At 42.9% G+C, this 13,330-nt stretch overlaps 1 protein-coding gene across 6 annotated transcripts in view; it reads left to right on the top strand.

The window, feature by feature from the left end:
• Window positions 1-13,330, top strand: part of RyR (Ryanodine receptor) — a 340,296-nt gene that overhangs the window by 252,647 nt on the left and 74,319 nt on the right. For all 6 annotated transcript variants that reach the window (XM_070526816.1, XM_070526813.1, XM_070526812.1 and 3 more), the window contains 8 exons: window positions 3,648-3,763; window positions 4,670-4,848; window positions 5,862-5,932; window positions 6,707-6,794; window positions 7,127-7,255; window positions 8,172-8,330; window positions 9,851-9,910; window positions 11,562-11,726. In XM_070526816.1, coding sequence (XP_070382917.1) covers window positions 3,648-3,763; window positions 4,670-4,848; window positions 5,862-5,932; window positions 6,707-6,794; window positions 7,127-7,255; window positions 8,172-8,330; window positions 9,851-9,910; window positions 11,562-11,726 — 967 coding nt within the window. The remainder of the gene's footprint in view (window positions 1-3,647; window positions 3,764-4,669; window positions 4,849-5,861; window positions 5,933-6,706; window positions 6,795-7,126; window positions 7,256-8,171; window positions 8,331-9,850; window positions 9,911-11,561; window positions 11,727-13,330) is intronic.

Here is a 13,330-nt window from a genome sequence, read left to right as displayed (position 1 = left end):
ACCAGAACCGGTAACGCACTCCCTCACCAGAGCAGGATTGGCCACCCTGGTGCAGTACTTGGCCACAACCTCCTATATGAACAACACAATCAAACCCCGGCCCTCAGTCCCCAGCAGCTGCGAAGCAACTGACCACGGCGGCGGTCAGACCTGCGACGCTGTAGAGGGTGCTAAGAATCACTGGCTCCGGACAGGCCGCCATTGGAATATGAACCTGGCAACGTTTAACACTAGAACGTTATCTAGTGAGGCGAGTCTAGCAGTGCTATTGGAGGAATTAGAGGGCAGTAAATGGGATATAATAGGGCTCAGTGAAGTTAGGAGGCCAAAAGAAGCATATACAGTGCTAAAAAGCGGGCACGTCCTGTGCTACCGGGGCTTAGCGGAGAGAAGGGAACTAGGTGTCGGATTCCTGATTAATAAGAATACAGCTGGTAACATACAGAAATTCTATAGCATTAACGAGAGGGTGGCAGGTCTTGTTGTGAAACTTAATAAAAGGTACAAAATGAAGATTGTACAGGTCTACGCCCCTACATCCAGTCATGATGACCAGGAAGTCGAAAGCTTCTATGAAGACGTGGAATCGGCGATGCGTAGAGTGAAAACTAAATACACTATACTAATGGGTGACTTTAATGCCAAGGTAGGCAAAAAGCAGGCTGTAGACAAGGCAGTGGGGGAATATGGCATAGGCACTAGAAATATCAGGGGGGAGTTATTAGTAGAGTTTGCGGAACAGAATAATATGAGGATAATGAATACCTTCTTCCGCAAGCGGGATAGCCGAAAGTGGACGTGGAGGGGTCCGAACGGCGAGACTAGAAATGAAATAGACTTCATACTCTGCGCTAACCCTGGCATCATACAAGATGTGCACGTGCTCGGCAAGGTGCGCTGCAGTGACCACAGGATGGTAAGAACCCGAATTAGCCTAGACCTGAGAAGGGAACGGAAGAAACTGGTACATAAGAAGCCAATCAATGAGTTAGTGGTAAGAGGGAAAATAGGGGAATTCCAGATCAAGCTTCAGGACAGGTATTCGGCTTTAACTCAGGAAGAGGACCTTAGTGTTGAAGCAATGAACGACAATCTTGTGGACATCATTAAGGATTGTGCAATGGAAGTCGGTGGTAACTCCGTTAGGCAGGATAAACTATCGCAGGAGACGAAAGATCTGATCAAGAAACGCCAATGTATGAAGGCCTCTAACCCTACAGCTAGAATAGAACTGGCAGAACTTTCGAAGTTAATCAACAAGCGTAAGACAGCTGACGTAAGGAAGTATAATATGGATAGAATTGAACATGCTCTCAAGAACGGAGGAAGCCTAAAAACAGTGAAGAAGAAACTAGGAATTGGCAAGAATCAGATGTATGCGTTAAGAGACACAGCCGGCAATATCATTACTAATATGGATGAGATAGTACAAGTGGCTGAGGAGTTCTATAGAGATTTATACAGTACCAGTGCCACCCACGACGATAATGGAAGAGAAAATAGTCTAGAGGAATTCGAAATCCCACAGGTAACGCCGGAAGAAGTACAGAAAGCCTTGGGAGATATGCAAAGGGGGAAGGCAGCTGGGGAGGATCAGGTAACAGCAGATTTATTGAAAGATGGTGGGCAGATTGTTCTAGAGAAACTGGCCACCCTGTATACGCAATGCCTCATGACCTCGAGCGTACCGGGATCTTGGAAGAACGCTAACATAATCCTAATCCATAAGAAAGGGGATGCCAAAGACTTGAAAAATTATAGACCGATCAGCTTACTGTCCGTTACCTACAAACTATTTACTAAGGTAATCGCAAATAGAATCAGGAACACTTTAGACTGCTGTCAAGCAAAGGACCAGGCAGGATTCCGTAAAGGCTACTCAACAATAGATCATATTCACACTATCAATCAGGTGATAGAGAAATGTGCGGAATATAACCAACCATTATATATAGCTTTCATTGATTACGAGAAAGCATTTGATTCTGTCGAAACCTCAGCAGTCATGGAGGCATTACGGAATCAGGGTGTAGACGAGCCATATGTAAAAATGCTGAAAAATATCTATAGCGGCTCCACAGCCACCGTAGTCCTCCATAAAGAAAGCAACAAAATCCCAATAAAGAAAGGCGTCAGGCAGGGAGATACGATCTCTCCAATGCTATTCACAGCGTGTTTACAGGAGGTGTTCAGATACCTGGATTGGGAAGAAATGGGGATAAAAGTTAATGGAGAATACCTTAGTAACTTGCGATTCGCTGATGATATTGCCTTGCTTAGTAACTCAGGGGACCAACTGCAATGCATGCTCACTGACCTGGAGAGGCAAAGCAGAAGAGTGGGTCTAAAGATTAATCTGCAGAAAACTAAAGTAATGTTTAACAGTCTCGGAAGAGAACAGCAGTTTACAATAGGCAGCGAGACACTGGAAGTCGTAAGGGAATACATCTACTTGGGGCAGGTAGTGACTGCGGATCCGGATCATGAGACAGAAATAATCAGAAGAATAAGAATGGGCTGGGGTGCGTTTGGCAGGCATTCTCAGATCATGAACAGCAGGTTGTCATTATCCCTCAAGAGAAAAGTGTATAATAGCTGTGTCTTACCAGTACTCACCTACGGGGCAGAAACCTGGAGGCTTACGAAAAGGGTTCTACTCAAATTGAGGACGACACAACGAGCTATGGAAAGAAGAATGATAGGTGTAACTTTAAGGGATAAGAAAAGAGCAGATTGGGTGAGGGAACAAACACGACTTAATGACATCTTAGTTGAAATCAAGAAAAAGAAATGGGCATGGGCAGGACATGTAATGAGGAGGGAAGATAACCGATGGTCATTAAGGGTTACGGACTGGATTCCAAGGGAAGGGAAGCGTAGCGGGGGACGGCAGAAAGTTAGGTGGGCGGATGAGATCAAGAAATTTGCAGGGACGACATGGCCACAATTAGTACATGACCGGGGTTGTTGGCGAAATATGGGAGAGGCCTTTGCCCTGCAGTGGGCGTAACCAGGCTGATGATGACCAGCATTGATCCATGGGCTTCAAACTTGAAGGAGAACAAAAGGCTACAAAGCTAAGAACTGCACTACAAGTAATGGAATGAAGAACGTTAGCTATAACGCTAAGAGACGGAGATGCAGTGGTTTGGATTGGAAAGCAAATGGTGGTGGCTGATTTTCTAATTGACAATAAGAGGAAGAAGTAGGGTTGAGTGTGCATAAAGCAGATAGAATCAGTTGGGTTGTTAAAGTAACAGTATGGATGCCCAGGTATGGGAAACACAGTGAAAAACAGTGGAAGGTTAAGTGGTGTGATTGTAAAATTTACTGGTGTGGGATTCATTTGCAAATCACAAGAAGCTATCTACATTTCATTGGGTTTAGGTAATTACATAATAAGCTTTCATTAGAAGCACTTCCATGGTGACTAATGATGCTGCAACTTCTTGTGCAGACAAAGTGGCTTCATGACATAAATTCTGCGCAAAGCACTGAAGCCCAAGCACAAAATAGGTGTTTGACTAGTTTAAATAACTAAAAATGCAGGTGCAATTTATTCACAAACACAGAGAAGCTAGTTTATTTTACTGCATCTGCTTTCGTTTTGCTTTTGCTTGAGGTGCTCTTCACTTATTTTTTGACAGAAACCACGTGACCATGGTTACCAGTGACCACCTGACTGGCCTTTTGAAAAACGTCTTGAACCTTCTGCGCAAAACTGTCAACATTGAGGGTTCTCCTTGGATGATAACCATCGCAGGTATGTTGACCGGTCTGTGACCATGACCTCAATGCTTATTACTGTGCCAATTCTTCAACTGCTGATTACTGCATCAGTTCTTTAACTGATGCTACTCTCTAGTTACGTTAATTTCATTTAATTTTATCACCTTTTGAGCATGGTCAAATGATGGTACAGTCAAACTTCAATATTACGAACATGTATATAAAGAACTATTGGGTATAACAAAGGAAGTCTAGAATTTTGCTCACCGTTATCAACATAGCAAATACTATATGCTTATAATGAATATCAGTATAGCAAAGTTATTTTCTTGTCAGATTCGGCTTTATCGTGACAAGGTTCGACTTCTTACATAAGAGTGGAGGGTACAAGGAATCACAAACGCCCTGCACATCTTCACAAACACGAAAGACACAGTGGCCCGTGGGCCCCCTCTTTTGCGTTTTACATGGTGGCATGCATGGTGGAATTCACCCAGTGAGCTCAGCAGGCAACATAAAGGAGTTGTGTTTTAGAGGTGCGCCAAGTTTCAAAAGCTGTAGGTAATGTCTGATCAGACAGAATAGTGCAAATACATTTCACTTCAGGTACATATTCTGAACCTGATAGGACATGCGAATGTTTTTTAGAAAACAGCTTTTCATTTAAGCACAGAAAGCTAATCGCTCCAGCTAGATACTTCGAGATGGCATGCTCAGAAAATTGTATGCATTATCCACTAGCATATATTTTTGTAAAGGTTAATGAGATTTCTCTTAATCCTTAATCATTTAGTCCCCAAATATTTAAGTGACTTAAGCAGTCGACAAAATAATTAAGTGGTCAGTTGATCTGAAGCCTTGCATTATTATTTTTGTATTGATGACTTTTGTTTTGACCCTGTGTTTTTCTGTTATCTTTCTTTTTTCCTTATGCAACTAGGGCATGCAGGCCAGATTGTGATAAACTCGTCAGAGGAACTGCTACGGGACCCCATCTTGCCACTGATGGAGAAAGTCCGGCAGTGTGCGGACTCGGTATTCCACAAGGAGGAGTGCATGCGGAGCTACCTCAAGTCCAGCACTGACGACACCTCCCAGGCTGAGAGCCAGCTCCAAGAAGTGCGTCGTGCGCTCGGAACCCTCCATTTATACATCTCGCTTGCGTGTCTGTATATGCTACTGCTAGCTTCGTGCAAGGCTGTAAGCAGGAGTGGGAAATACAAAAGCGATACCTGATGCATGTAAAGGCATCACGAAATAACATATCACTTGACAGTATTAAGTCGATGTTCGTAATAAAGTGAAAGGTAACATAAAAAGAACAATAATTAACTGCCTTAATTAATATTGGATTGTGTTCTTGCGAAAAACAATGCTGCTCTATGGGAGAAGTCTGATATCCTTCCCTTAAGCTAGATTTAGGCCATTAGAGACATTTATAGCATATGATTTCGATACAGTTCAGTCTCACGGCTGCAATTTCCTGATTAAATCTTTATCCTATTCGCACTTGTATGCAGAATAGCGGCATGCAGAATTTTGTTGCCAACACTTATCTGCAGTTGGCTTTGGCTGTCCCATAACAATATAGTTCTAAAAACCTTGCTGTAAGTAATTCTGTGGTCTATTATGTGGCTTTCGTTACGTATGCATTCTTTATGTGTATCTCGCTCTTTACATTAGTACACATGTGCAAAGTGCAAATAATATCAAACGGGCTGCCTTAAAGCAAATTGAAAGTAATTTACTTTCAATTAACAGTTAATTACTTTCAATTTGAAAGTAATTAACTGTTCCAATTTTTCAGCGTAATAGAAGAGTTCTGAACATATTAAAACCTAGACAGTGTTCAGCTAACTGTTCAGATTAATTGTCATAGAAATCATATTAGCTGAGTTTCATTAAAGGGAGGTCTACTCTACTGTATGCCCTACTGTGACACAAAATCAGTACTTCTTTCTTTGAATGACTATTGTGATGCTTCTGGTCATGGCTAAATGGTAGATTAACATGGCTGCTGCATACATCCTGAAAGCTTCATTAGTATATTGCTTCAGTTGACTGTAGTAGCTGGAATATGGGCATCTGAACCACATGTGTGTTCATTCATTCTTTTACTTCTTGCTGTTCAGGAGTTCTCACTCCTCGTTCGGGATATATACGCCTTCTTCCCTCTGCTCATCAAGTATGTGGACCTTCAGAGGTGAGTGTTAAGAGGAGATACTTTGCTTCGACAGTTTTAATGAGATAGATGTGCCAGATGTATGCAGACTTATTGGTCATAATGGCCTGATACTGTAGCAACTAAGCAGATAACCGTTTCAAGTCAAACCCAAGAAAGTGCCAGGGCATCAGCCAAAAAAGACAAATTAAATACAAGTGGAAGACTAAACAGGGTATATTTTCTAAAAACCTAAATCGTTTCTATCAAAATATGTTTTTACGAAGGAGATGTTTCCATGGGTCTCTGTACCTCTTCAAGAGAGTGATAAGTTCTGCAGGAATGAATCAATAAATTCTGCCTCTCTACTTGGAGCTTAAGTCATTGCATTTCTGTTTAGGGATGACAATACTGTTTAGCATGCTTTTCCAGATTGTCTGAAGACACTTCCATGAGTGAGAACATTCATGACAGGAGTGACTCACTAATTTTAGCATAACTAAATTTGAATACGAACACAAGTCGAAAATCAACAAACCATGACTATCCAAACCTGCTCAGGAAAACTTAAAAAGCTCAAGGGCACCTGTGATAAATAAAATTGACTGCACTGTTTCACAGCTGTCAACAAGAGAATAAGTAGCGTGCTCTAGACTAAGGTATTGGACACCTTATATTTTTCTATGCATCTTTATGTACACTTGTACAAATTTACTGTTGTAAAGCGTTTTATCGCTAGCAATATTGTTCAAAAGGCCATTGTAGCTTTTGAACATTCTGCGACTGTCCTCTTTTTTCACACCTATTTTTTGACAGGAACCACTGGCTCAAGAACAATGTGAAAGAAGCTGAACAAGTATACACTTGCGTTGCGCATGTGTTCAACACTTGGAACAAGTCTCAGGTGACTATTGCTAATATTTTTGTTAAAAAACATTCAAATTCATGCTTATTCATTTGTTGTCTCTTCGTTGTGCAGTGCTGATGACTTGTAATTTGGTACTGAAGGGAACAGTATGTCGAAAGCTTTCAATTAACTGCCTTTTCTACATGATATAGAGAGGATAGGAATGTGCGATATGTGTGCCAGAACGCAAGGTTTACATATAACAGCACTGAACCAACTAACTTGTAGAATTTGACATTATGTGGAATGGTTACTATTCCGTAGATTGGCACTTAAATGTTTAGCGATTATGCAATGGGCATGTACAAATTTTCTTTCTATACGTGCAGTACTTTCGGCGAGAGGAAGCCAACTTCATCACCCAGCACGAGATCGACAACATGGCGCTCATCATGCCCTCCTCGGGACGTGGACGAGCCAGCGTGCAGACCGTAGACGCTGGCCAGAGCCAGAAGAAGGTGGGTGGCATTTTGTGCATGACCTGTGCACAACTTTTAAGATGTCTTGTTCACTTTGTCTCCCTAGACTGTTACGGAGAGATCTGAAGACTGCTTGGGAAAACTTGAAATAGCAAACTTAATTATTACTAATATATATATATATATATATATATATATATATATATATATATATATATATATATATATATATATATCTGGAAAGAACAGTGCAGAGTGTAGGAAAAGATGCCAGTGATGAATAGCACCACTTTTGGAAGTCCTGTCTGCTCCTTCTGTGCAAAGACAGAGGAAGTCAAGGTACAGAAGACTGGAAGTGACAAACACCAGTGCTGTTTGTATCTTTTTTCTGCAGCTCATTATTTTGCATTAGGAAAGACAGAAAGGCAGTCCAAGGAGGCAGGCATGGGCAACAAGTGCCACAGCCATTGTTACCATCTACCTGTTGCTTCAGTGTGAAATAAGAATCTCACAAAAACGACGCACTAGAGATGGCACTATGCTGGTTTATAAAATGGCTTTTCCTACATATATTGTGTATTATTTTTTAATATTTTAAGCAATTCCCTGTTGCCAGTTTAGGTTATATATGGGCTACGGTTACTCTCTTCCCGATTTGTGTTACCAGTGCAAAATTAAACTGTACACCAAGAGCAGACACAGACATCACAGATGCCACGCCTGCAAAATGTATGCAATGTCTGCACTGTAATGCCTGCAAAACCTTTGTGACATTGGAATTTGCTGTGTCATTGTCTTCTCTTTGCGTCCCATTTAATGTTGTGCTGGTAACACGAATCGAGAATGCCAGGTTTAAGCCTATTGTGAGGTGATGTGCCGTAGCACATGTTGCTGATGTCATTATCTGGCAAGAAGGCAGACTTTGTTTCTATGCATTGCCCATGTGCGAATGCAGGAGAAGAAAAAGAAGCGCGATGGCAAGCGGGACAAGGACAAGGAGCTGGCGGCCAGCCTGGTGGTGGCCTGCCTCAAGCGCCTTCTGCCCGTCGGCCTCAACCTGTTTGCCGGCCGGGAGCAGGAGCTCGTCCAGCACGCCAAGGAGAAGTTCCTCACTGTGAGTGGCCATCGCAGCTGATCAGTTTTTCGCTCTGAAAAGCCCCGGACCGTACAGAACGTCCTCGTTTATCACTGTGACAGCCTGTTGCAGTGAATTTGCCACAACAGTTGCTGTGTGTTGTCACATAGTATAGTGATGCCAAAGAAACCAAGCACTGTCAAATGGCGAGTAAAACGTCTTAACTCTTTATCGAGCAGTCTGGTGCAAAGGAAGTCGAGCAAAACTTGATGCACAATGACTCATCAGTCATCGAAAATGCTATCTCACAGGTCAAGTGCGTCCGCTATTTGTATACTTCAATCACAGCACATTCCAGGATAATCGCTTGAGCTTGCTTACATTCTAGAAAAGAGGATTCCTTCTGTGCGGGCAATCTGATTAGACAGACCCTTTGCTAAAGAATCCCCAACAGCATTTTATGATTTTTGGATGCAGTAGGGTGGACATTTTGTTGAGTGACTGATTGACATATGTGATGATTGGGTGAAAAAATGGTCACCATCAAAAAGCGCAGCAATATACGCATGATAAATGATAAGATTGACTCCTTGTATGTCGTTGGAACATCCTTCTTGAATGCCCGTCTCCTGTGCAATGTTGGCACATACCGTATTTACTCGCATAATGATCGCACTTTTTTTGTCAGAAAAATTGACGCATATTCAGGGGTGCGATCATTACGCGAGTTAAATTTCCCGCAAAAAAAAAAAAATTTTTTTTCGCCCCGCGTTTGCTGCGGGATGCGAGATGGCGGGTGCGGGACACCAAAACAAAAATGGCGGCCGGCGGAACAAACCGAGCGCGCCGAACGCGATTTTTTTTTTCTTCTCGTGAGTACATTACGTGTATTGAAACAGTTTCTTCCGTATCAGTGATGAATAATATCGGTAATATTGGCAAGTTTGCAGCAGTAACGTAGCCATGTCCACTTTGAGGGGACAGAAACAGGTGGGCGCACTTAGCTGCCAGTGACATAGAAATGCATGGCCGACGTGCTGCGGAAACTGCGGCATCTGTCTTCACTGCTATCCTAAACGGCACGTTTCCGCTAAGGGTGGGCGAATATTTTAGCTGTGTTACAAGCGTCGGCGTATGAATATGGTACACTTTTAACGTATCAGAGTAAACGTGGCTACTATCATTGCCGCGCGCGATTTGTAGCGTGCTCACGAGTGCAAAAGCAGATGAAAAGAATCGAAATGCGCCTTTATTGTTTTTGTTGACATCAACCATTACAAAGCCAACCAATAATAAAGGCAAGTTTGGTTGTACCTCATTTTGTCATAGCTTGGCTTGTCTTGAAGAGTCGTTCGCGTAGCAATCGACAGATGGTAAGCGCGATCATTATTAGCTAGACTTAGCACACGACATATCGCTGCGGCAAGTTCGGGGTGCGATCATTACGCGGGAAAATAAAAAAATCGAATTTTGACGACAAAATTTAGGGGTGCGATCATTACGCGAGTGCGATCATTATGCGAGTAAATACGGTATTTGACGTGGAATCATTTTTGCAGAAATGCCAAGACTCTGACATCTTTGATTACGTCAAGCTCCAGCTAACTCTTCCTGATAAGGTGAGTTGCAAGACTGGTGTCTCCTAAGAAATGTCAAGTCATCAGACAGTTGACATTTTCAGGAAAGTACGCCATGTTCATACTTCGTAATCTTAAAGGCCTATCAATTTGTTACGGCAATGACACATAGCAGCAAACAGCCGTTACCAGCAGTGACCATTTGAATAAACAGGCAATCACATAGGCTGAAGAACACTCATATACTTTGTATCATCATTGAGGGTACACAGTTCCTTGTTATTCAGAAAGCTCATGTGGAACAACTGGACATGTGAATGCGGCCATTCATTTGTGTTGATCATTGTTCATGCATACACAGCCTGACACACAGAATGCCTTTAAGGCTTCTTTCTAACGCAGAAACGAAATCCGTGACTGATGTCTGAGCTTTTGTTTATTTTAAACACATTGTCGGTATGGCAAGCTAAGAGTTTTTGTGTGGTTAGTTATGTTTGAATTCTTGGCATCTGTAGGCCGAAATCAAGCCAGCATCTGCTGCTGCAATACGTCGCATTTTGTAAGGAAGGACTTGCTCTCAAGAGGCAAAATATTTGATTGAAGGAACATAGTAGGCTTCTCTATGGTGGCGGGATGGATGTATTCAGGCGTTTGCACCCTTATGCACACCAGTTTCAGACATGGTTAAGTTTTACATGCAAAGTAAAGTTCTTCGAATGCTTGGTTGCGCTCATGCACCTGAGCAGAGGCACTCCTGCTATTTTATCTTATCGTCTGCATTAATCATAGAGCCAAATTGGGCATTTCAGCCCACCTGGTTGGAGCACCTGGTGTAGAGCTGAACCGTCTGGTAGATTCTAAAACAGTTAGCCAGGAATGTTGGTATCACAACATAATACGGCAAACGGTGTATGATCGAGCTGAAACATGCCTTTACAAGTTTTTTTTCTGCATAATGTTTCGCCTGTATGCAGTGAACTACTTTTAGTTGGAAGTCAGCGCCAGTGTCTTCTGTTCCTGTAACATTTTGTCCCATTTTTGCACTGTTAGCTGTGTCATGTCAGCTGGTAGATGCTTGTATAGGTAGTGCTTCAAAAGTGTAGCTCTAGGAAGCAGTACCTATTTCAGAAGGAAGGAGATAAAAAACACAAAAAATTCTGAGTGAGACCTGCTGTTTGAGCTGCCACTGTCCGTCTTTCTTTTCGTTGGCATCATGGCTTTCAGGTATTGTGCAGTAGGCCACTAGGGGTACCTTATTCTGTGGAGGCACTTTTTCATGAGAGAATGGAACCTCACTGATCTAGTTAGTTGCTGTGTGCTATTACTCACAGCAGCAGGAACATGTAAGCAGGATTTATGAAACAGTTATTACGAATCAAGTTGCATTCACCTACCTAATAAGGACACCGGAAATAATTTTGAGAGAGCCCTTAACAAAAGTTCACTCAAACTGCAAAAAACAAAACAAACGATCCCAAACTCTACGGCTTACCAAAGCATTCATCTCAAGAGAACAGGCCTCAAAAAGGCAGTCCTCTACTGCACATCCGAAAGATCAGTCTATTGTCTGGCAGGTTTTCGGTATCGTGTCTCTTGAGCGCACGTCGCAGTTGGTCAGCGGTTTTTCCATAGGTCTAGCAAGCTCGTGATTTTTCTCTCTACCGCTGCCCCTCCTCCTCCCCAACTTGCAAAGATTGACCCAACGGACGCCATGAGCTGGCAGCACTACCTGTACAGCAAGTTGGGCAGCCAACGGTCAACACCTGTGGAGCCCAACGCGGTGGTGCCCGTTGTGTCCCAGGACAGGCTTGTTGAGCGCATCATGGACATGGCCAAGGTGCTCTATGGACTACATGTGGTAAGTGTGATCTGGGCCCGTTTTCTTTTTTCCAAGTGCTTCTTCATTTCCGCAGTCTGAGATGTCGGATTGAAATTACGATTTGTTTTAGACTGAAGAGAAAGGGCTTTTCACACCTTCCTGGGAATCAAGTTCATTAACATGTGACATCGTAAAACTACCGAATTCTCGTTTTCGCTGAAAGAAGAAACACAAAAATAATACAGTCTGTAGCAATTTTAGTCTCAAACAGAACCAAACCTTTTTGTTGTAGATGCTATTGGTTTATTTCATTGTTCACAAGTCCGCACAAGCAAACAGGGCATCTGAAACCGCAGGATTTTTCATGTTTTATGTTTTTTTTTCATGTGGGGACAAAGTGGGCCTTAGCAATTCACTAAGCCAAACAAATTAATATGAATACAGTCGAACCTATCTATAATTAAGTTGCACCCAACACAAAAATGCGTTCATTATACCTGATATTCTTATAAGCCCATCTTCGTTACGTGATGACATCGTGACATTTTTAGATTTACTTTGTTATATCCAGTAATTTGTTATACAGTCAAACCTCGATATAATGAAGTTGTACTTGCAGTGAAAATTTTCCTTAATCACTAATTTCTATTATTCGAAGTTTTAAAGTTTCAGCAGTAAAACAACTTCACAAATTCTCAGAACCCTCCTGGTAGATGGTATCTTGTCAGTAAGCACTTATAAACAAATCGCATGAAAGTCGGGATATAAAAGTGCGGTTATGAGTGCCAGTGTGTGCGGTGCAGATCGCGCCGAGAGCAATGCATCGCCGCAGTGCACACCGTCTAACATTTTCCGGTGTTGTGTCGTGATGCGCGGTAAATATTGGATGCCATGGCTGACTGTGCTTAGTGCCCGCTGCCAGCGCCCACAAACAAAAAAATTAGAAGGATATTAGATGTTCGTCTTGGGCAAAAAAAAAAAATGAAAAGTCAGTTTCACCGCGGAAAGACAGAGCATTGATGGCGATAGCAGAGAGACAACTACACATAGCAAGGTTTGTAGTTTTATCGGTGTCACGCGTGCTCAGGCAAACATTAACAGATATCTCACTCGATGACCACAAACTCGCTTTCGCAAAGCGAGCGAATGCTTCGCACCTTCTCTCTTAAACTTGGGATTACGTGACTGTCAACACTAAACGTGCGGGAACCTAGCACGCACCAAGGCACCAACCATCTCGGCTCGACCTTTGCACTTACTAGGGGAAGATTGCCCCCAAGATGCGTCACATGGCCCGCATATGGGGTCGTGCACGAGGAAGCGCCGCACACGCAAGAAGAAGACAGATAGGCGTATGTTTGCCCCCCACCCACCCCAACTCCCCCTAGCACTTGATCACGTTACTGTGTGTTCACTGCCTCCGCAACCCCCTTGCGCAAAAGGAATAGCCAACTCTCGTGTTTCTCCGAGCATTGCAAGCTACCGCGTGTGCTGCCTCCGCAAGTCGTTGTATAGCAACACAGCAAATGCCGCAGTGGTGTTTGCTGCCTACTGCGTCCCGGCGCTCGTGCTTTGACAGCATTTTAGCCTCTCAAACTCTTCACGCAGAAGGACGCTCAAAATAACTTTTGCATTGCCAGCAT

The sequence above is a fragment of the Dermacentor albipictus genome, chromosome 10 (assembly GCF_038994185.2).
Source record: "Dermacentor albipictus isolate Rhodes 1998 colony chromosome 10, USDA_Dalb.pri_finalv2, whole genome shotgun sequence".
NCBI classification, from domain to species: Eukaryota; Metazoa; Arthropoda; class Arachnida; order Ixodida; family Ixodidae; genus Dermacentor; species Dermacentor albipictus.
The sequence above is the reverse complement of the archived record's forward strand: the minus strand, read 5'-3'. Positions and strand labels throughout refer to the sequence as shown.